The 24,654-nt window shown below is 42.5% G+C and overlaps 1 protein-coding gene across 3 annotated transcripts in view; it reads right to left on the minus strand.

Moving 5' to 3' along the window:
• The window catches only part of LOC141101795 (multidrug resistance-associated protein 1-like), a 511,330-nt gene that overhangs the window by 59,752 nt on the left and 426,924 nt on the right, over window positions 1–24,654 (minus strand). For all 3 annotated transcript variants that reach the window (XM_073591130.1, XM_073591129.1, XM_073591131.1), the window contains 2 exons: window positions 21,627–21,785; window positions 19,002–19,168 (listed from right to left, as the gene is read on the minus strand). In XM_073591130.1, the coding sequence (XP_073447231.1) occupies window positions 19,002–19,168; window positions 21,627–21,785 (326 nt within the window). The remainder of the gene's footprint in view (window positions 1–19,001; window positions 19,169–21,626; window positions 21,786–24,654) is intronic.

Below are 24,654 nucleotides of genomic sequence, written 5' to 3' on the forward strand. Positions count from 1 at the left end.
TTCACCTGATTTGGATGTTCATACCCTCAAATTAAAGCTGAAAGTCTGCAGTTAAAGCACATCTTGTTCATTTTATTTCAAATCCATTGTGGTGGTGTATAGAGCCAAAAAGATTAGAATTGTGTCGATGTCCCAATATTTATGGACCTTACTGTATGCTCTTTTTTTAACTGTGGTGGTGAAATCACCTCCGACAGCGCTGGAGTCACGGCTTTATGTATCGTGGGAGCAAACGCTTTTGCTGTCAAGATAAATAAACCCTTGCTGCAGCTGAATGGCGTACCTGCTAAGCAAATGATGGCCAACAATAAAACAAACATTACAGTATAACATAGCATACCTGCAAAGCAAATACAATAAAACATAGTAAAAATAAAACAGAGAGAACAATAGATATAGAACAATAGTGAGCGAACAGTAGAGTGGATAGTAGAGAGTGAACATAAGAGAGAGAACAATAGAAAGAGAGAGTGTTTAGTGTTTTTGTGTGTGTGTTTTTTTTCACTTTTATAAAAACTGTAAAAGAAACTATAAACTGAACGTTGCAGATTAGGGTCTCTCAAAATGTGACAGCCATCACATCTTTGGAGACCCCGAGACCCTGTGTACGTGTACCTATGACTGTGTGGTGCTGTACCCTACGCTAATACTCAACTAGTGTGTGATAGCGTTCGAAACAGTCACCAATGCAAAGACCAGGTTGGTCAGGACAGGAGGGACAATAAAAGCGGGTGTCATGCCTAAATCCGCGCTTTCTACAGACACAACATCTTCTTTGGAGGTCTCTTTGGGTAGGGGTACCAGAGAGGACATGCGGAAAATGCCTCTCATGCAGCCGGCTTACTGCATTTGCGTTGGGAAGTTGGACCAGAGCACCATCTGGAAACAGAAGGGCTCTGATGATCTCTTCCTGGAATTTAAGGAAGGATCCAGTTCGTCCTGAAGCTTTGTATAACACAAAAGCATTCAGCAAAGCCAAAAAAAAAAGAAATAACCACGCTAAAATGTTTGAAAAAGATATGTGAAATATTCTTATAACCATGTCCCAAGGACTCCTGTTGAAAAGTTCATGTATGTATGTGAACCATTGCAATAATCAGAAAAATATATATAAGTCCATGCATATAACTGTGAATCAAAAGGTCATGTCCATATGTAGTAGATGGGAATCCTTATGTGTAATAATTGACCAGAATCAGTCCCAGAGAGAAACCCATAAATGGACACAACAAGACTCGGTGGTAGAGATGAGAGAGACACCACACTCAGTGATCCGCCACCACACAAATATTGCGCTTACCACAAGGCAAGCAAAAAACAGCCTGTATTCCGTCCTGGTATGGGAAGTACAGCTGGTGTGACTTGACTGCATACAGCGTAGCTAAGAGGATACAGCAGGGACCCCAAACTCTCCTCTCAAAGGCATGTGGATGAAAAAGAACTGACCATAGTGTAATACTGACAAGATGGTTTAATAAAAGAAGGTAGAAAACTTACATAAGTCGATTAAAAACAACAAATAGCCGGCCAGCATAGCGAGCACCCGTCCACACTAGGATGGCGATGACGTCAGAGCGTCAACCTCCCGACGTACGTTTCACCACAAATGGCGTCGTCTGGGGAACGGGCGACACTCTAAGTCATCATCTTAAATAAGGTACAAAAAAACCACGCCTCGTTCTGAGATCTCAGCGGTGGAAGAGAAACTAGCCACTCCAACCGTGGCTCATATTAAAAGGAGAAAAAGACCAGAACCGAATCCTGTACTTAAAATAAATTGCTTGATTTGAAATTGCAAATATGTGAAACAAACAAATAGAAAAGAATATAAAAATATGTCCAATCGGAAAACCCTTCATCTAACAAGGGGTCAGGCTGGCTCAATATTCATTCAAAATAATGAGCGAATGGAGTATGAGCCTCAACACTCTGCCATCTTGTGGTGATAAAGAAAATGACTATGAAAGTACAAAAAACCAAGTGGATGACCTCAAATAATGATTAAACAGGCTCCATGAATTAAAAATAAACCATAATAAATTTCTTATTGACACATATTGACCAGGAGGCTAGAACGTCTCATGGTGTATGTTAATGTTAAGAGCCTGTACTCCACAGAATAATAATAAAGACAAATTTTAATAAAAATAAAATTAATGTGCATAACTATTGCCTAAAGGAGGCACAAAAAATAATAGATATTATAAAGATTATTATACTGTGAAAAATATTGTGAAAACAATATATTAAGTGAATCACAAAAATATATATGAAGAAAAAATATATGTATATATATATAAAAATTTTAAATTTTTTTTATTTTGGAATGGAAAAGGGAAGGGGAAGGGGGAATTAAAATATTCAATTGACACTGAGAAGTCACATCGAGTTAACATTGAAACCAACTTTAAGCATTATCGATGAAAGCGTTCAGCTCTACTTCCACGTTCAACCCGAATAGTGTGTGTCACGGAACGCCCCACACTCCGCTTGAGTGCTTCCGTCATATACCGCTTCCTAAGTTCTGGAACACGAGTCCAATGGATCTGGCTATAGGAACCCCAAGAACTAGACAACACCAGTCTTGGAGTACATCAGAACTGCTCTTTATTTTGAGATCTCACAGACCTTTTATACAGCAGGGATGACTCAAAGCTAACCTAATTAACATGACCTAATTTACTACAAAATGTACCCAGACCAGATGACAGTCTTGTGGGCACCGAGCTTCACACATTAATACAATTAACAATACAAACAACAATCTCCCCCCTCCTCAGCCTAGACCATTCGTCTATTAGCCAGTGCTGGTGGCTAATGTGATCAGCTCTCTCAATTAACATAACACATGTTGATAACACCAGCATCTCCTCACAGGATGTGTCCCAGCAGAATGAATCAGTCTTATCAGCAGGGGGCTGCTGGAGGAATCCCCCCTCCCTCTTCAGGGACACAAATATACAGTAAGGAGTCCCCATACAATATATACATGACTGAGTCCGATTAATACAGTTCAGACTGGATTTCTCATTCACCAGAAATGCTAGCGCCCATAATCGGTGGGCAACAGGCTTGCACACAGTCCTCTCCAACAGCCTCCGCTCTGGCCATGCCCGTGACAGTGTGTAACATTTAATTTTAAAAATCCATGCCATTTCTAGACGAGAAATCCCTCGCACCAAAGATCCACCTTTCCAGGGGCGTGTATATTTATCAATACCTAGGAAGACAGTTTTTTCCGGATTTTTATTGTGAACTTCCAAGTAATGTCTGGACACCGGGTGTTTAGGGAAACCATTGAGGATATTGGTCACATGCTCGTTTAATCTAACTCTGAGGGGGCGTTTGGTCCTGCCCACATACTGAAGCCCACAAGGGCATTGGAGCAGGTAAACAACCCCCTCAGTGGAGCAAGTGATAAAGGGTCTAATGGAAAACTCTTCCTGAGTACTGGAAGACCTAAAATTCAAAGTTCCCCTGTGTGTGCAGCCATTTAGTGAACATACCCTGCATCTCCTGCATTGGTAAAATCCAGAGAGATCATTGAAAAAACTACTTTTGATGGTAGGAGGGTCAATAATGTTGTTGGCAATGGTGCCCCTTAAAGAGGGTACACCTCTATCAACCACTTGAGGTTTAGCAGGGAGGAAAGTGTTAAGGATGGCATCATTGGTAAGAATGTGCCAATGTCTGTTAATCATATTTCTTACTGATCTATGTTGAATGGAGTAGGTTGTAATAAACGAAATGGAGGGCATCCTACTGTTAGGTGATCTCTCTATGAGTAAATCTTTCCTGTCCATGGCTAACATTTCCTTCAAGGTATTGGCAAGAGGTGTATATGATCACCCCTTCTCCAAAAATCGTTTTGTCAACATGTCCGCCTGCGAAAGGAACTCACCAATATCTGAGCAATTCCGCCTCAGGCGCACATATTGACTTTTGGGCACCGACCTGATCCAAGCTTCGTGGTGACAACTGTTGGTAGGAATATATGAATTGCAGTCGGTGCCCTTAAAGTGAGTAGCTGTAGTGAACCGACCACCTTCTATCCTGATAGCTAGATCTAGGAAGCTGATCTCTTGTTGACTGGCCTCATAGTTGAGAAAAATACCCCTCGCGTTGACATTCAACTCACCCAGGAATGAGTCTAGATCAGCCCTCTCACCGTCCCACAGGAGGAGGATGTCGTCTATATACCTAGCCCACAAGACTATCTGGGGTCTATGTTGGGCATAGATGACATCCTCCTCCCAAAGGGCCATAAAGAGGTTCGCCAAACTGGGGGCATATTTAGCCCCCATGGCGACCCCTCTATCCTGTTTGTAAAATTGTCCTCCAAACCAAAAGTAACTGCGAGAAGCAGCAAACTGGAGCAATTCAAGAATGAAAGAAATTTGCTCATCTAGGAGGTTAGAATCGCACCTCAAGAAATATTCTACTGCGAAGAGACCAAGACTGTGTGGTATGACAGTATAAAGAGACGTGACGTCAGCTGTCCCCATCCACAGTCCTGGTCTAGGTGTAATTTCAGTCAGTAGATTGATCACATGCCGTGAATCCTTAATATAGGAAGGTACCTTCACAACTATGGGTTGTAGGAAAAAATCTATATACCTGCCCACCCGGGACGTAACAGAATCTATACCGCTCACAATCTGGCATCCCGGGGGGCAGGTGGGGTGCTTGTGGATTTTTGGAAGGTAATGCCCCCACGCCGATGGCAGAGGGGTGGGAGGCCCCTCTGGTAGTGGAAGAGGTAGAGACTATGAGAATGTGGCGAACACTTATAATTATCCACCCCCCAGGTAGACCAAGAGCGGCAGTACTACCAATATAATAATAGGGGGGGTCCCACCATTCCTCCGTGACCCAACCAATGGGACCAACTATCATCAGGGATATCACTCCCATATGGGGCACAGGCCTGATTACCCAGATAGACATGAAATGGAGTTTCGTCATTTTGATAGCCATGGAACATTTGATAGGAGGGAGGTACCAGAATACAATGTGAGTACTCACAATAATTTCTACCCATTGAGGGATTTAGAGGGCCCCAGTGAAAATCTTGACCCTAGAGGGGCGTCTGGTATATCAAATTCATTATCACATTCCGGGTTTGGCATTTGTGAAGATTCGGCCAGTCCTGGTCCTTCCAATCATATCCAACATTGGGGTTTTCACAAATCCACCCAGGTCAAAAAAAGGCCTATAGACCCAAAAGAGGGACCAGAGGAAGGAGAAGGGTACGATCAAAAAAGAAAAAAGTCATAACCGAAGATGAAATATTTAATTTAAGTACTGTTGTCCTAACTGACTCAGAAAAATTGGTGCTGAGTAAGGGTCTGAAATTTGCCCCCCCATGTAGGCTGAACAAATTTCAGACCTACATGGATATCCATAAGTTCATACGAAAACTCAGCATCAAGCGGTATATGGTATCCAATCCCATTCAAGGCAATCATATTCCATCTAATGGTTATAGACATTCAGGACTCACAAACGCCTCTTTATTTAATCCTCCTGGGGCCTTGGCCCCCTATCTCAAAGTCTTTAAGGATATAGTACTCAGTGATCTGGATAAAATGCCTATCAATAAGGTGAAAATAGATAGAGACTTTGTAGCAGGCCTAGATTCTTTATGTGAAAATAAAAATCTAGTCATCAGGCCCGCTGATAAAGGGGGTGGCATTATAATTTTAGATAAAAAAGATTACCTGGCAGAAATGCATAGGATATTGGGTGACACTGATACATATACTCTTCTTCCCTCTGACCCTAAAATTAAGTATAAGAAAGAATTTTTTTTTTTTTTTCTTGCAGCAGTAGGGGTCGGGAGGGGGAGGGATGGGTGGATGAAGTGTAGGCTGTGAGCAATGTATAGAGTGGTGATGGGGGCTTTTTTAGCCCTTGGGTCAATGGGGGTACTGTGGGGGAGGGGGGAGGGGGGGAGTGAAGGGAGCATGGGGGGTAGGGGGGTGGATGAAGTGGGGTGAGGGGAGAAGAGAGGTCACAAGGAAGGCTCCTAGGGTATGCCGAGTGAGGCAAGGGAGGGGGAAGAAGGGATTATTTAAAGTACGGGATAGCACAGTTGTATCAATAATGGTAAAAATGCACAGAGCATGGTTAAAAAAATGTTTTGAAGGTGAAAGAAATGAAGTGTAAATATTTAACGTTTATAAGATTTAGTAAGCTGAGGTACACTGTTTTGGATGGAGGTGGGGGGGGTGTGTGGGGGTAATTCCCTCCTGGACCCGCTCGGTCTCCTCCCTATAATAATAGCACTGAGTGTGGTAAGAGGGGATATTGTTGATTTGAAACAGAAGGCCAAAAGGCCAGGGGAAATAAGGGCACATGCGGTGAATTGGTATTATCAGATTAGAGGTTGGAGATTTCTACTTTGTAGTCTTTTTCAAAAAAGTGCCGGTTTAGAACAGCACAATCTTATGGCCGTGACTTCTCAATATATAAGTAGAAGGATAATCGTATTCCGGTATTTGCATAACTGGTATTGCTCTATGTGGATGTATATTTTGAATGCAGCCTAGAACATTTGGTATAAGTTCCTAGAACATTAGGGGTATGAGTGAGCCTATGAAAAAAGCCACTGTGTTCCAGGAATTGGAATCTTGTGCTACCGAGGTGATATGCCTGCAGGAAACTCACTTGACTGCTGAGACCAAGTTATTAATTAGAAGTAAAATACTTCAGTCACAATATCACTCAATGTACTCCTCCTATTCAAGGGGAGTGAGTATTCTGATTAGAAAGGGTTTGATGTTTTCCTGCAGGGATGTCAGTATCGATAGACTGGGGTGTTTTATTTTTTTGTATTGTTTAATTGAGGGTAGACCTTTTGTCATAGTAAACGTGTATATCCCCCCACCATTTAGAATGGAGATTTTGTTCTTGCTTCTAGGGTTCTTGGAGGATAAGAGAGAGGCCCCAGTTGTTATAGTGGGGGATTTTAATACCGTCCTTGATAGTAGGCTAGACAGATTCCCGCCAGGGCCTGGCGGAGGCAGAGGGTCGAAGGGAAGGCTGGCACAGTTCCTCGAGGAGGTTGGGTGGTGTGACATGTGGAGGGCTCGTAATCCCACTAGCCAGCAATATTCTTGCTTTTCAGGGACCCACCATACTCTCTCCCGTATTGATATGGCCATAGGTAACCAAGAAGCCCAACCCTTAATAGGTAGAATTGAATATCGCCCAAGGGGAGTGTCCGATCATTCGCCACTGACATTGACAGTATCCATGCGGGATAATGGTGGCCTAAGAATGTGGTCATTAAATCCAACATGGTTGGAATTAGTGGGGAATAGGGACGAAACTAAGTTAAGACTGAGAGAATTTATTGACTTTAACACAGGTACTGCTTCGGGGGGTGTGATATGGGACTCCTTGAAAGCATTCCTCAGAGGGCTTTTGATTCAACAGATATCTAGGTTAAAGAAGCAAACAAGGGCAAGGGGAGAACGGATTAGGGAAGAGGTTCGGGAATCAGAAAGAAAGTATGTATTAGATCCGACTATGGAAAACCGAGAACTCTGGGTATTGAAGCAACAAGAATACAAAAAGGAAGAAATTAGAAGAGCAGAGAACAGGAAGGTTTTTCAGAGGCAACGGAATTTTGAGGAGGGGGAAAGAGTGGGTCGGACGCTGGCCTTGTTGGCCAAAACTAATTCTCCCTCTTCAATAATTCCCATGATTAAAACAAATGAAGGGGATATTTCATCAGATCCTGGGATAATTAATAAAACATTTGTAGAATTCTATAGTGATCTATATAAGACGCGCCACTGTCCTGAACAAGCAGAGATGGAGGAATTTTTGGAAGGTAGTGTTCTGCCGGTGTTGTCGGACACAGACATGAATAGTCTGGAAGCACCGATAACATTGGAAGAAATTATGCAAGCAATAAAGAATATGCCGAACCAAAAGTCCCCAGGTCCCGATGGATTGCCATCTGAGGTTTATAAACAATATGGGGAGGTGTTGGCCCTGGAACTTCTGAAGACACTGAATTGGTCAGCTGCAGTCAGGAGTTTACCTTCGTCAATGTCTGAAGCTATTATAGTACTGATCCAGAAAGAGGGGAAAAATCAATTAGATACATCGTCATACAGGCCAATATCATTGCTGGGCACGGATGTCAAGATTTTGGCAAAGGTCCTGGCAGCCAGGCTGAATAAATGTATATCTACTCTGATTCACCCGGACCAGTCTGGGTTTATGCAGAACAGGTCTACTAGTAAAAACATAAGAAGGACTTATTCGAATCTCCAGACTCCGGTAGAGAATGCAGGTTCCGGGGCTGTCTTGTCCTTGGATATTGCCAAGGCATTTGACACCCTGGAATAGGGTTATTTATGGTGGGTACTGGAAAAATTTGGGTTCGGCCCCCTGTTCATTAAGTGGCTTAAGATACTATATCACCATCCCAACGCTAGATTAAAAATAAATAACACATACTCGGAACGGATCTCCCTTGAGAGGGGGACTAGGCAGGGGTGTCCCCTGTTGCCCCTGCTGTTCGCCTTGGCAATGGAGCCGTTCGCGGAGGTAATAAGAAGCTCTCCAGGCCTGCAGGGTTATAAAAGAGAGGGGGGTGAGGAGAGAATAGCACTATATGCTGATGACGTACTATTATATCTGGGAGACATGGGGTCGTCACTAGTAAAGGCAATGCAGTTGGTGGAAGGGTTCGGAAGGATATCGGGGCTAATAGTCAATTGGGAGAAATCTACACTTCTCCCGCTTGACTCGACTACCGGCTCCCTCCCGCAGGAGATACCTTGCTTTAGGGTGGTGGAGAAGTTTAAATATTTGGGTATAGTATTAACCAATAACCCAACCCAGTATATCAGAGATAATCTAGCTCCGCTTTTGGAAAAGTTTAAAAGGAAGAAAGACATCTGGTGTCGGCTCCCTCTATCTATGGCAGGGCGCGTAAATTTGATTAAGATGATCTGGATGCCACAATTAATGTACATATTACATAACTCACCGGTTTGGATTGGGAGGGAATGGTTTGTAAAAATAAATTCTATCCTTCGTGAGTTAATCTGGAAGAAGGGTCAGGCCAGGATCAGTCTTCAGACCTTGCAGCGCCCTAACAGGGAGGGGGGATTGGCGGTGCCCCATCCATATAGGTATTTTCTAGCGGCCCAGATGCAAAATCTGGGGGGGTGCAAGTGCGGGGGAGAGGTGAATTCCAGTGCAAAAATCATGTTATCAGGGAATCCGCATAATTCCCTGGTAGGGGCATTGGAAGCCGGATCATTAGGATGCGCATTTCCAACATATAAATTGGTTATAAAAGTCTGGCGGTCAGTGAAGAGCGATATGGGATATAGGGGGGTTACGGAGTTTTCACCTATATGGCAGAATGGGCAGCTACAAGAACTGAAGTCTATAGGAGTAAACAGGATCTGGGAAAGGGCGGGTATAAATAGGCTGAGTTTGGAATTCCTAAAGAATCATTTTATTTTTACCTCCAGATCAGGAGGCACTAGATAAGCAATTCAAGATTAAGGCACTGGAATGGTGTAGCGCACCTCTGCTTGGCAAGGTGGTGAGGGTACCTACTCTTAAGGGGTTAATATCAGGAATTTATGACCATCTAACGGCCAGGGCAATTAGTTTGGCTCCACTTTTGCGCGCAAGGGAGGGGTGGGGGGCCGATGTGGGGGAGTTGAGCGATGATCAGTGGGAGAGGATATTGGAGCTTGGTCCACTGGTGTCCCTCTCTCCGTCGCAGCGGGCTTCACACCTCTTACTTGTACACAGAGCCTACTATACAGTACCCCCAAGAGGCTGCATAGATTTGGCAGAAGACCAGACGATAAATGCCCCAGATGTCTAGAGACGGGCGATCTTATACATATAATGTGGAGATGCCCGAAATCAGTTAGGTACTGGACTGAGATCCTAAAAATTATAGATGCTAGATTTGGGATAAGAGTAGAATACGAGGCTAAGGCGTGTGTGCTGGGGCTAATTAGTAAGAATATGGGGGAAGACCACATAGTTATAGCAATTGTACATGGCTTATACCAGGCGAGGAAATTGATCGCGAAAGCATGGTTATCAGCAGTGCCTCCTACCCCTGAAGAATGGGTTAGCACAATGAACTCACTAGTTGAAACAGAAAGGACAATCTATATAAGAAGGGGAAGTTATAGGAAGTTCATAAGGATTTGGGGTTTATGGTGTCAGGGCAGGAATATATAAATCTTTAGTGTGGGTAGGAGTATTAGTATCAAGGAATAGATATATGAGGGAATAAGTATTAATTAATATGTATTTAATTAGGTAATAAGTTTTGCCAAGTTTAAGACATGACTATTTTAATGGAAGCAACTGTTGGGGAGGAGGGAGGGTAATTGGGGGATTGGGGAGGGGGGTGAGATGGGGGGGGGATAAAGGGAAAAAGCAAGGGTTAGATAACTTATTTTTGATTGTGTTATGGGATAAGACATTAAAGAATGGCTACTCTTTGTTTTTATATTGTTTATGATGAATAATGTATAACCTGAAAAAACTAATAAAAAGGATATGATTTAAAAAAAAGTATAAGAAAGAATTGGAAGTTCTTGTTCATAGAGGTTTTGAACTAGGTGTCCTTAATAAAAAGGAGAAGTCTTATCTCATACCTAGGGCGCCGATGACACCAGTGATATATTACCTTCCAAAAATCCACAAGCACCCCACCTGCCCCCCGGGACACCCGATTGTGAGCGGTATAGATTCCGTTACATCCCGGGTGGGCAGGTATATAGATTTTTTCCTACAACCCATAGTTGTGAAGGTACCTTCCTATATTAAGGATTCACGGCATGTGATCAATCTACTGACTGAAATTACACCTAGAACAGGACTGTGGATGGTGACAGCTGACGTCACGTCCCTTTATACTGTCATACCACACAGTCTTGGTCTCTTCGCAGTAGAATATTTCTTGAGGCGCGATTCTAACCTCCTAGATGAGCAAATTTCTTTCATTCTTGAATTGCTCCAGATTGCTGCTTCTCGCAGTTACTTTTGGTTTGGAGGACAATTTTACAAACAGGATAGAGGGGTCGCCATGGGGGCTAAATATGCCCCCAGTTTGGCGAACCTCTTTATGGCCCTTTGGGAGGAGGAGGTCGTCTATGCCCAACATAGACCCCAGATAGTCTTGTGGACTAGGTATATAGACAACATCCTCTTCCTGTGGGACGGTGAGAGGGCTGATCTAGACTCATTCCTGGGTGAGTTGAATGTCAACGCGAGGGGTATTTTTCTCAACTATGAGGCCAGTCAACAAGAGATCAGCTTCCTAGATCTAGCTATCAGGATAGAAGGTGGTCGGTTCACTACAGCTACTCACTTTAAGGGCACCGACCGCAATTCATATATTCCTACCAACAGTTGTCACCACGAAGCTTGGATCAGGTCGGTGCCCAAAAGTCAATATGTGCGCCTGAGGCGGAATTGCTCAGATATTGGTGAGTTCCTTTCGCAGGCGGACATGTTGACAAAACGATTTTTGGAGAAGGGGTATTCATATACACCTCTTGCCAATACCTTGAAGGAAATGTTAGCCATGGACAGGAAAGATTTACTCATAGAGTAAACGAGCATGTGACCAATATCCTCAATGGTTTCCCTAAACACCCTGTGTCCAGACATTACTTGGAAGTTCACAATAAAAATCCGGAAAAAACTGTCTTCCTAGGTATTGATAAATATACACGCCCCTGGAGAGGTGGATCTTTGGTGCGAGGGATTTCTCGTCTAGAAATGGCATGGATTTTTAAAATTAAATGTTACACACCATTCGGGTTGAACGTGGAAGTAGAGCTGAACGCTTTCATCGATAATGCTTAAAGTTAGTTTCAATGTTAACTCGATGTGACATCTCAGTGTCAATGGAATATTTCAATTCCCCCTTCCCCTTCCCTTTTCCATTCCAAAATAAAAAAAAATTTAAATTTATTTTTATATATATATATACATATATTTTTTCTTCATATATATTTTTGTGATTCACTTAATATATTGTTTTCGCAATATTTTTCACAGTATAATAATCTTTATAATATCTATTATTTTTGTGCCTCCTTTAGGCAATAGTTATGCACATTATTTTTATTTTTATTAAAATTTGTCTTTATTATTATTCTGTGGAGTACAGGCTCTTAACATTAACATACACCATGAGACGTTCTAGCCTCCTGGTCAATATGTGTCAATAAGAAATTTATTATGGTTTATTTTTAATTCATGGAGCCTGTTTAATCATTATTTGAGGTCATCTACTTGGTTTTTTGTACTTTCATAGTCATTTTCTTTATCACCACAAGATGACAGAGTGTCGAGGCTCATACTCCATTCGCTCATTATTTTTATGGAATATTGAGCCAGCCTGACCCCTTGTTAGATGAAGGGTTTTCCGTTTGGACATATTTTTATATTCTTTCTATTTGTTTGTTTCACATATTTGCAATTTCAAATCAAGCAATTTATTTTAAGTACAGGATTCGGTTCTGGTCTTTTTCCCCTTTTAATATGAGCCACGGTTGGAGTGGCTAGTTTCTCTTCCACCGCTGAGATCTCAGAACGAGGCGTGGTTTTTTGTACCTTATTTAAGGCGATGACTCAGAGCGTCGCCCGTTCCCCAGACGACGCCATTTGTGGTGAAACGTACGTCGGGAGGTTGACGCTCTGAAGTCATCGCCATCCTAATGTGGACGGGTGCTCGCTATGCCGGCCGGCTATTTGTTGTTTTTAATCGACTTATGTAAGTTTTCTACCTTCTTTTATTAAACCATCTTGTCAGTATTACACTATGGTCACTTCTTTTTCATCCACATGCTTTTGAGACGAGAGTTTGGGGTCCCTGCTATATCCTCTTAGCTGCACTGTATGCAGTCAAGTCACACCAGCTGGACTTCCCATACCAGGACGGAATACAAGCTGTTTTTTGCTTGCCTTGTGGTAAGCGCAATATTTGTGTGGTGGCGGATCACTGAGTGTGGTGTCTCTCTCATCTCTACTACCAAGTCTTGTTGTGTCCATTTATGGGTTTCTCTCTGGGACTGATTCTGGTCAATTATTACACATAAGGATTCCCATCTACTACATATGGACATGACCTTTTGATTCACAGTTATATGCATGGACTTATATATATTTTTCTGATTATTGCAATGGTTCACATACATACATGAACTTTTCAACAGGAGTCCTTTGGACATGGTTATAAGAATATTTCATATATCTTATTCATTCATTTTAGCGCGGTTATTTCTTTTTCTTTTGTTATTTTGGTGCACATCTCACTGTTTAACTGCTGCTTTTTGGGGGTTTTATTTAGTGGTAGTGCAGTATTTTTTCCTTGTTTTTTATTCAGCAAAGCCAATTGAAATAAATAAACAGACATTCTGTACCAGCGTATGGCCTTACGGTCAATTAGGTACGGCACCAACAACTGGTCGTTGAGGTCCACCCCTCCCATATTAAGGTTATATTCATTGACACAGAGGGGTTTCTCCACAACACAAGTCGCCATAGGAATTTGGACAGTCGTGTCTGCGTGAAGGGAGGACAGAATGAAAACATTCTTATTATCCCTCCACTTCACAGCGAGCAAATTATTACATCTCAAGCAGGCTGTCTCCCCCAGCCTAAGACGGGAATCTACAAGCCACTGGGGTAAGCCCCGATGATTAGATCGCATGGTGCCACATGCACCAATTTGATCAAACAAGTGACTAAAAAGTGGCACGCTTGTGTAATAATACAAGTGGTACCCCTTTCCGAATAAGGGTGACATCAAGTCCCACACAATCTTATCAGCGGTCCCTATGTAGACAGGGCAGTTCTCCAGCTCTATGTAACTATCTCTTCCCTCGTAAACCATAAAACTATATGTATAGCCTGTGGCCCTGCCACAGAGCTTATACATCTTGACCCCGTATCTGGCACGCTTGCTGAGAAGATACTGTTTGATAGACAAGCGGCCAGAAAACTTAATCAGGCACTCATCAATGCAGACATCTTGATGGGTAGTAGACAAGGCTGCAAAATTTGGTTGAAGTGGTTTATGAGGGGACGAATTTTGTAGAGCCGATCAAATTCAGTGTCACCCCGAGGACGGCAGAGTTCATTATCGTTGAAATCCATGAACCGTAAGATCTGCTCGTATCATGTCCTGGTCATGGAGGCAGAGAACACGGGCATATGGTGAATTGGGTCAGTGGACCAATATGACCGCAACTCACTCTTTTTAGTTATGCCCATGAGGAGGGATAGGCCCAGGAAAGTCTTAAATTTGGAGACCGTAATTGTCTCCAATCTCTGGCAAGGGTCAGCTGGGGATTAGTGGCAATGAATTGACCAGCATATAAATTGCTTTAGTCAAATATGTAAACTCCCTTATAAAAAAAGCAAGTATTGACAGCGCTTTAATAAAAATACTACAAAAAAGGAATAATAATAGACCAATATAATATTGTATATACTGCACTAATCCGATATTTTCAATCGAATCAAGACAATAATAAATCCATCAATTCTTCAAGTACCTTTGTGATGCTGATATGTTATACATAATCTAATAAAAAACAACAAAACATGTAACTATATAAGTACTATCCTTAAAAGGTCAGTGATGACATTAATCATGATACTGGTAAGGAGATTGCAGCACAGTCTAGATAACATAAAACATAGCTAAAATAATAATATATCAAGTCCTTCCAGTAGCAGTGACATGCAAATAGCTGACAGCGAAGGAGAAAGGCTTCTAATCCATCCAAGTGCACTAGTAATGGGCTGCTACACCTCCACCGAGTCACCTTGTGATAACCCCCTTTGTTAGTGTGCTTACCAGAGGTAAGAAACAACAGGGCCTGTAATCCCTTTCTCAGAATGGATCTGCTCCTCAGCCGCTGTATGGATCAGCTTTCCAAAGCTCTCGCCAGATTGTATTAAAAGCCGTGGACATGTCATGCAAAGATACAAGGGGAGGCTTCCATAGTGTTATACTGTTTATTGAAAACACAAACTCCCCCCTAGTACAAATTATGCTTACAAGAAAGACAAGATTAAAATGCTGCCATATAACAGTGCCAGTGTCAGCTCACCGCTGGTCGGAATTCGAGCATACGCATTTGGATGTGGCCTCCAAAATAAACTAAAAAAGCCAAAATAATGTATGGTTGTCATAGTTCAGAAAAACCTCCCACTTGAGATTGTCTTACTACTTCTAATAATTGCTTATAAAGCAATTAAGATCTAATTCTATGTTTAATCCATTGGGGCTGAGTGTTTTGGTTATAAAAATCCACTGCGATTCTTGTTTAGATATCTCACTTACCATATTCGCTCCTCTCCACCTGGAGTAAAGTTTATTATTACCCCAGAATTTGAGGCCTATTGGGTTTCTATCATGTTTCTCCCTGAAGTGTAAGGATACACTATGTTCTTTGTATCCTATTGTAATGTTCTAATGTCGTAATGACATTCTAGGGCGTATACTACATGTGTGGATGAACATGAGATAAATTCTTTAATTTGGAATCCTTTTCCATTGGCTGTAGATACAAAGCTTGTCAAACCTCTTAAGTGTGTAGCCACTTGTTGACATGCCTTGCATTTTCTGCAGGCGTAAAAAACCTGCTCGATCCCAAAACATTTTGGTTTTGCCTGGAGGATCGAGTACTTTCTTGACCACTTGATCCCAAAGGATGAGGTTTTTCTATATATAAATGGTGGGTTTTCTGGTAATACTTTACTCAGTACCTTATCCATACATAATATATTCCAATGCTTCTTAATAATCACTTCGATTTCTCAATTTTGTTCATGGAACCCACTTATAAAGCCCCATTCATGTTTAGAGTCTTGCCTCCTTACTTTAGGGGCTAGACATGAATCTTGTGAGTTAGATCCCACCTCCGTGATCAATTTTTCTTGTGGTTGGGCCTTTTCCATAAAATGTTGTTTAATATATTCCGCTTGGGCCATATAGTCTGCATCAAAAGTGCAGTTACGGCATATCCATGTAAATTGCCCCTTCGGTATATTACGTAACCACTGTGTATGATGCCCACTCTGTATTTGAATATAGCTATTATGATCAGTGAAAAATTAGTATACAGCTGGTTCTCTCCTTTCATGACCATAATGTCTAAATAGATCTATAGAGATCTTCGGTGAAAAACAGCGAATAAATATCAAGTGACGTAAAATCAACTGTTTCCACCTGAATTCCAGGTTGGCCAGTGAGTGGGGGATGTACGGGTGCTGCAGAAGTGGTGGGTTCCCAATTAAGATTGGCGAATGCAGCAGGAAGGGCACTATGGGCTCGACGGGCCTGTCTTTGTCTTCTTCTTGGTGGCAGCGGGACACTACTCATGCTTGCCACCTTGCCAGCTTGAACTGTACTTATGGGACTCGCCACATCACCAAGTGTTACTGCACTGCTGGATGTATGACCAGGATGTACTAGGCCGCTGGTGCTTGACAGTTCACCAGAAGGAATAGCGGTGCTAGTACTGGCTCTCTGCTCCATACGAGGGACCTGTGGTTCTTGCACCTCAATGACAGCAGAAGAATATCGGGGTCTGGTACGCCTGACCTTGGCAGGGACCACAACTCCGTCATCAGAGCTATCTGTCAGGGTGCCACTGCTGTCTACAGGTTCATATTCTGAGCCTGAATCTGACGAATCTGACAGATGAGTGACTTCCTCTTCACCATCTGTCATGCTCAGAAACATATAGGCCTCTTCACTAGTGTACCTTCGATTTGACATTTTGGTCTTTAAATTTACTGGTACACTAGTGAGACTCACAGGTAAAAAAGCTCCTGACTGTTAGCGACTGATTCAAACGCTACCGAAAAAATGGTTAGCATTCGCAGGGATCAGGCCTGACTCTGCGAACGCTGCAGTTATGTGTGCTTGTGTTTTGTATTTGACAGTGATCGATTGATACTGCACTTAGGTGGGCGGGGCTGGGCGGAGGGGCTAAACGCAGGTGCTAGCAGGTATCTGGGCTGATCCCGCTAACACTGCGTTTTTGGGAACCCTAAACTGCTGGGGACGCTAGTATAGATCTGATTAGATCAGATATTGATCCGTTCGGACACTATACTACTAAGGGAGGTGTATGGTGCGTGCATTGGTGTTAGCGGTACTGCCACTGATCTGACGCTGCCTGGGGCGACGCAGACCCTATCTGACGCTAAAACCTAACTTTGATCACCCGCCAGGTGATCAGAGGGTTAAACCTTTATTGGGTAAAATACGGCGGGTGCCCTGACGCTATAAAAAAAAAATCTAACTAAACCGCGTCACCCGTGACACTTATACTGTGATCACAGGTGACGGGGTAATCAAGGGGTTAAACCTTTGTTGGGGGGGTTAGGGGGGGTCCCTAGACCTAGCTGAGCCTTATACTAATTACCCTAACACAGTACAGCGATCAAAAAAAAATCTGAACGCTGCACTGGGTGACACAGTGACAGGTGGTGAAGGGGTTAACTGGGGGGGTGATCAGGGGGTGATCGGGGGGGGGGGGTGAATTGTGTGCCTACGTGACCTGGTGTCAGTGTAGTGTTGGTGTAACTCACTGTTTGATGCTCTCCCCTCCCGGTCTGGAACGAAAAGACCAACACGAGGAGAGATGAAATCGCTTCCCCTGTCAGCGTTTACACTTACACGACAGGGGAAGGATCTCATTTGCCAGGAGCGATCACCAGGTCCAGGCCAGATTTCATTGGCTTGGGCCTGGGGATTAATCGGCTCCTGATCGAATCCGATCGTCACGGCCGGGGTAAAATGACGGCGATTCGCCTGCCTGTGCCATTCTGCCGCAGTACAACTGCGGCGGATGGTCGGCAAGCGGTTAATAACGACTTGAACTATCTTGGTTTACATGTTATGAGTCTATTTCATATATTGGTTTCACTTTTTAAGTTGCATTAGTGAAATAAATGAACTTTTGCACAATATTCTAATTTTTCGAGTATCACCTGTATATGCCAACTCTCTCAAATCTCAGTCTTGCATAAATCGTGATATATACAAACTTCTCCACATGAAGAGTGTGTGCCCATGTGCTGGCTTCTGTCTACTGTTAAGCTAAATTACAAATAAAATCCCATTGCATTTGCAAGTGTCCAGTCCAACTAATATTATTGTAACTTTCCTCACTGACTGTAGGAGGATTGTTTATTTGTTGAACCAGACATCCTTATGTTGCTAAAAATGTTTTTGAACAGTTTTGCCACTGCGTAAGCCTTTAAACAATACAGCTTGGTACTTCACATTAGGTACTGCAACTTAAATTGGGGTCTAAATCTTTTCACCATACACCTACAGGGAAGATATTATAGCTTCAGGCAGGCAAAAAAATAAGTAAGATGCTATAGGGGAGATTTATTAAAACTGGGTCACAAAGAATCTGGCGCAGCTATGCATAGTAACAATCAGCTTCCAGGTTTTAGTTCTCATTCACACTGAATACAGCTTTAAAATCGTGCAAGTTCATCTGAACTTGCACAATTTCAAAGCCGCATTACAGTCCGACTTCGGGGGGCGACTTGAAAGACATCTGTGCGGGTTCATGCACAGATGTCTATTAAAATCGCCCCCACAGTCACCAAAAATAATGCAGAAACTACTTTTGGAAATAGGTGCGGTGCCATAAAGTCAGTGTCGCACTGGTTGGGACGCTCCTATTGCCGGCAATAGACACCGATTTGACATGCGATTTGACCTGTCAATTCGTGCCTATGTGAACAGGGGCTTATTGTGAAAGCTTAACTGAACAAGCTGAACTTAGAAGCTGATTGGTTACTATACACAGCTGCACCAGATTCTCTGTGAACCAGCTTTAGCAAATCTCCCCCTATAGGACCAGTACAGTGAAATGCCTATTAGTATGTATGACAGTCGTTTTTGTGATGTTTTTGGTGATGTTGTGTGTACAAAACAGACAATATACCTTAGATTTTCTCCTCCTTCAGTACACATGTGATCTAGCCTATCAGGCAAGCTTGAAGCAAAACTTTTCAAGTGGGCCAGTTCCAAAGCTGTCCAAACATCATCTTCAGTGTAATAGTCAAAAGGATCCAGGTTCATTCTTAATGATCCAAAAAATAAGACTGGGTCCTGTGTACAGTAATAAAATTGTTAAGCAACTTAAACCAGTGGGATTTTCAAGAATTAATGGCAGGCACTCTAAAGTGCCTGCATGTGTCATGTACCAGGTGTGACCAGAACTGCGTGGTTAGCTACAGAGGAACACCAAACACATGTAAGTGAAAATATAAATGATTTATTAAAGTAAGTAACAGACAGAGACCCACAAATAACAACAGACAGATAAGTACAATAAATGAGAAATACCAGGATCATAAACAATAGCCAGGCAAGGGTTATGCACAGCAGACCAGCAGATGGACACGATGTGCTTTAACTGCAGACTTTCAGCTTTAATTTGAGGGTATTTACATCCAAATCAGGTGAACGGTGTAGGAATTACAACAGTTTGTATATGTGCCTCCCACTTTTTAAGGGACCAAATGTAATGAGACAATTGGCTGCTCAGCTGTTCCATGGCCAGGTGTGTGTTATTCTGTCATAATCCCATTTACAAGGAGCAGATAAAAGATCCAAAGAGCTGTCACTGTCAGTGAAGCAAGCCATCATTAGGCTGAAAAAACAAAACAAACCCATCAGAGAGATAGCAAAAACATTAGGTGTGGCCAAATCAACTGTTTGGAACATCCTTAAAAAGAAAGAACGCACAGGTGAGCTCAGCAACACCAAAAGACCCGGAAGACCATGGAAAACAACTGTGGTGGATTACCGAAGAATTCTTTCCCTTGTGAAGAAAACACCCTTCACAACAGTTGGCCAGATCAAGAACACTCTCTAGGAGGTAGGTGTATGTGTGTCAAAGTCAACAATCAAGAGAAGACTTCACCAGAGTGAATACAGAGGGTTCACCACAAGATGTAAACCATTGGTGAGCCTCAAAAACAGGAAGGCCAGATTAGAGTTTGCCAAACAACATCTAAAAAAGCCTTCACAGTTCTGGAACAACATCCTATGGACAGATGAGACCAAGATCAACTTGTACCAGAGTTATGGGAAGAGAAGAGTATGGAGAAGGAAAGGAACTGCTCATGATCCAAAGCATATCACCTCATCAGTGAAGCATGGTGGTGGTACTGTCATGGCGTGGGCATGTATGGCTGCCAATGGAACTAGTTCCCTTATCTATTGATGATGTGACTGCTGACAAAAGCAGCAGGATGAATTCTGAAGTGTTTCGGGCAATATTATCTGCTCATGTTCAGCAAAATGCTTCAGAACTCATTGAACGGTGCTTCACAGTGCAGATGGACAATGACCCGATGCATACTGCGAAAGCAACCAAAGAGTTTTTTAAGGGAAAGAAGTGGAATGTTATGCAATGGCCAAGTCAATCACCTGACCTGAATCTGACTGAGCATGCATTTCACTTGCTGAAGACAAAACTGAAGGGAAAATGCCCCAAGAACAAGCAGGAACTGAAGACAGTTGCAGTAGAGGCTTGGCAGAGCATCACCAGGGATGAAACCCAGCGTCTGGTGATGTTTATGCGTTCCAGACTTCAGGCTGTAATTAACTGCAAAGGATTTGCAACCAAGTATTTAAAAGTGAAAGTTTGATGGATGATTGGTAATCTGTCCTATTACTTTTGGTCCCTTAAAAAGTGGGAGGCACATATACAAACTGTTGTAATTCCTACACCGTTCACCTGATTTGGATGTAAATACCCTCAAATTAAAGCTTAAAGTCTGCAGTTAAAGCACATCTTGTTCGTTTCATTTCAAATCCATTGTGGTGGCGTATAGAGCCAAAAAGATTAGAATTGTGTTTATGTCCCAATATTTATGGACCTGACTGTACTTGTATTCATCTTCCCGAATGCCTCAGGAACTCTCATAGCGGAGCTCCACCCAAAAGGGGAAGCTCCACCTGTTCACACCCTCCACTGCCACATTTGGCACTCGTTTTGGGGGGAGAGGGTACCTGGTTTTGATAAATATCCACTCCAACTTCTGGGTAAGATCGATTCGGCGATCTCCAAGTGTTTACTGCCCTTCTCTCCGCCGCCTTCTGGGAAACACACAGGTCCCAGAAGACGATGGGACCATTCAGAAAATGCAACGTGACTCACGCATGTGCAGTAGGAAACCGGCTGTGAAGCCTGAAGGCTACACTGCTGGTTTCCCTTAGTGAAGATGCCAGTGCCTGCACCCAAAGCCAACTGAAGAATCGGCTCAGGGTAATGACATTGCTGGATCCCTGGACAGGGAAGTGTCATGCTAAAAGTCAGAAGCTACAGTATTTGTAGCTGCTGACTTTTCTTTAACCTCTAGCTTTGATTTTTAGTATCCAACAGAGGAGCACATGGAGAGAGACAGAGCAGAAAAGTCAGCTTGCATTGAAAATGCTCCATGTGCTCAACTACAGTCTGAGGTCTGAGGATCAGTTTGAAAATGTATTATAACTAATTTATTTAAATCTGTGCATTTCCCAGTTTATTTTGGGTGGTTAACACTAATGTGGATCTTACCTGAGGAATGATTGTTAGTTTAGATCTCAGCTCATGAAGACCTAGTTTTGAAACGTCCGCTCCATCTATACAAATTGATCCAGTTGCAGGTTCAAGAATTCGGAATAAACCCAAAGTTAGAGAAGACTTTCCAGCTCCAGTTCTTCCAACTATGCCCACCTACCCACAACATACAGACATTTATAAGTTACCGTCTGTTGAGAGGGAAAATGTAAGAAGAGACAAAAGCATGTACAGTATGTAGTTGAACTTGCCTGTAAGGTAGATCTCTATCAGAAAGATGGGGTGAAGATTTGAATGTGAGGCACAAGACACATCAACAACTGGGAATAGATAATAGAGGGCATTTGGACTTGCAGGCATAATCTTACCACCCTCAGGTATCTGTACTGACTAGTGCTTCCATAAATATGAACAATGACATTAGGAAATCATATGCATTTAGAGGCAGGACAGGGGTAATGTGATGAAACACAGTCAGTATTTGTTTATCTTGGGGAAAACAAGAGTACTCAGACAAATAAACTTTGTCCAATCATTATTTTCCCTGATGAGCCTTTGCCCGAGAAGCCTTCATATAGCTCATAGATATTAGACTTTCAGCTCATCTCTATGAACACCTTTTGTCAGGGTCCGGATTGGTGTAGCTCTTCTTGCTGTGCCATCTGAGATCAATTACCTCCTTATTGCTCCTATGATTTTCCCATCAAACTGCTCCCAGGGGCAGAAATACCTTTTGGTCATCTTTTCAGTCTGCCAGAACTTGAATTAAAGGTGCTCAGGGAGTGGCTTAATGAGAATTTAGAGAAGAGCTTTATTAGACACTCAATGTCGCCTGCAGGTGCAACCCTGTCCTTTATTCCAATAAAGGACTCCGCCTTGCCTCCATGCAAAGAATATAGGAAATTGTATAAAATCACAAAAATCTTTATCAACTTCCATTAATCTCTAAAATGTTAAAAAGACTCTTGCCAAAGTCTTTACAAAACTAGACTTATGGGGGGGGGGGGGGGGGGCATATAACAATTGTTTGCATTTTTAAGAAGACAAATGGAAAACCACCTTTAGAACCAGATATTCGCAATTAGAATTCCTTGTTAGGACTTTTGGCCTTTGCAGCATTCTTTCGCTTTTTTAACACTTCATCAATTTTGTTTTTTGAGATCTGTTGGACCAGTTTATGATTGCTTATCTGGATGATATTCTCATCTTTTCTGATAACCCAGAGGAACATCACAAGCCTGTTTGCACTGTCTTTGAAAGATTAACTGCTTGCTGACCGCCGGCTGTCAATTGACGGCCAGGCGGCGCAGCTCTCGTTGCGGGCAGGCATCATATGACGGTTTTGCTTTCCCGGCCCACCAGGGGGCGCACGCGCGCAGCCGACGGCAATTGCGTGCGCCCGCCGTGTCACTGGGCACCCGGTGCGCATGCCCGGCGGCTGCGATGTCCGCCGGGCACCCGCGATTGCTGGTAACACAGCAAGACCGTGGATCTGTGTGTGTAAACACACAGATCCACGGTCCTGTCAGAGGAAAGGAGACTGATGGTATGTTCCCAGTACAGAGGAACACCGATCGGTCTCCTCCCCTAGTGAGTCCCCTCCCCCTACAGTTAGAAACACTCCCTAGCAAACACATTTAACCCCTCGATCACCACCTAGTGTTAACCCCTTCCCTGCCAGTCACATTTATACAGTAATCTGTGCATTTTTATAGCACGGATCGCTGTATAAATGTGAATGGTCCCAAAAATGTGTCAAAAGTGTCCGATATGTCCGCCGCAATATCGCAGTCATGATAAAAATCGCTGATCGCCGCCATTACTAGTAAAAAAAAAAAAATAATAATAAAAATTTTATAAATCTATTCCCTATTTTGTAGACGCTATGACTTTTGCGCAAACCAATCAATATACGCTTATTGCGATTTTTTTACCAAAAAATATGTAGAAGAATACATATCGGCCTAAACTGAGGAAAAAATTTGTTTTAAAGAAAAAAAAATTGGATATTTATTATCGCAAAAAGTAAAAAATATTGTGTTTTTTTTCAAACTCGTCACTCTTCTTTAGTTTATAGCGCAAAAAAAAAAAACGTAGAGGTGATCAGATACCACCAAAAGAAAGCTCTATTTGTGGGGAAAAAATGATAACAATTTCATCTGGGTACAGTGTTGTATGACCACGCAATTGTCATTCAAAGTGCGACAGCGCTGAAAGCTGAAAAATGGCTTGGGCAGGAAAGGGGTGAAAATGCACTGTATTGAAGTGGTTAAAGAAGAGTCAACATCAAACCGGAGAAATGTTAGTTTGAATGAACCCAGAGTCAGTTCTTAGGTTACATTATTTCTCCAGAAGGAGTAAACATGGATCTTGAGAAGATCAAAGCAGTGGTCGATTGGCCTTCCCCTAGATATGTTAAGGAGATACAATGTTTTGTTGGAAATGCCAACTTCTCCAGAAAATTTATAAGAAAACTTCTCTAATTAATTAGCACCAATTACGCAGCTGACAATAAAAGGGATGCCTTTTGTGTGATCATCTGAGGCACAGAGTGCCTTTATTAAGCTAAAGGCTCTTTTCACTTCTGCACCAATATTGGTACACCCTGATCCTGAATCACCTTTTATCGTGGAAGTAGATGCTTAAGATGATCCTTTCTCAGCGAAGGGGAGAAAAGATGCAGCTTCATCCTTATGCTTATTTCTCTCATTTAATGTCTTCAGCCAAAAAGAATTATAACATTTGGATTAAAGATGTGCTGGCAATTAAGGAAGCCTTTTCTGAATTTGGCATTTGCTGGACAAGGCTAAGCATCCTGTAACTATTCTCACTGATCATAAAAATCTGGAGTTGATTTGTACTGCCAAGAGATTGTCTTCTAGACAAGAATGTTGGTCTCTATTGTTTTCTAGGTTCATTTTTATTATTTCATGTCGACCTGGGTCAAGGAATGATAAGGCCGATGCCTTATTGAGGATGTTGTCTGAGCCTCTCCAATTTTGAATGTACAATCCTGCCTCAAAAT

This window comes from Aquarana catesbeiana, linkage group LG06 (genome assembly GCF_042186555.1).
Source record: "Aquarana catesbeiana isolate 2022-GZ linkage group LG06, ASM4218655v1, whole genome shotgun sequence".
In the NCBI taxonomy this organism is placed as follows: domain Eukaryota; kingdom Metazoa; phylum Chordata; class Amphibia; order Anura; family Ranidae; genus Aquarana; species Aquarana catesbeiana.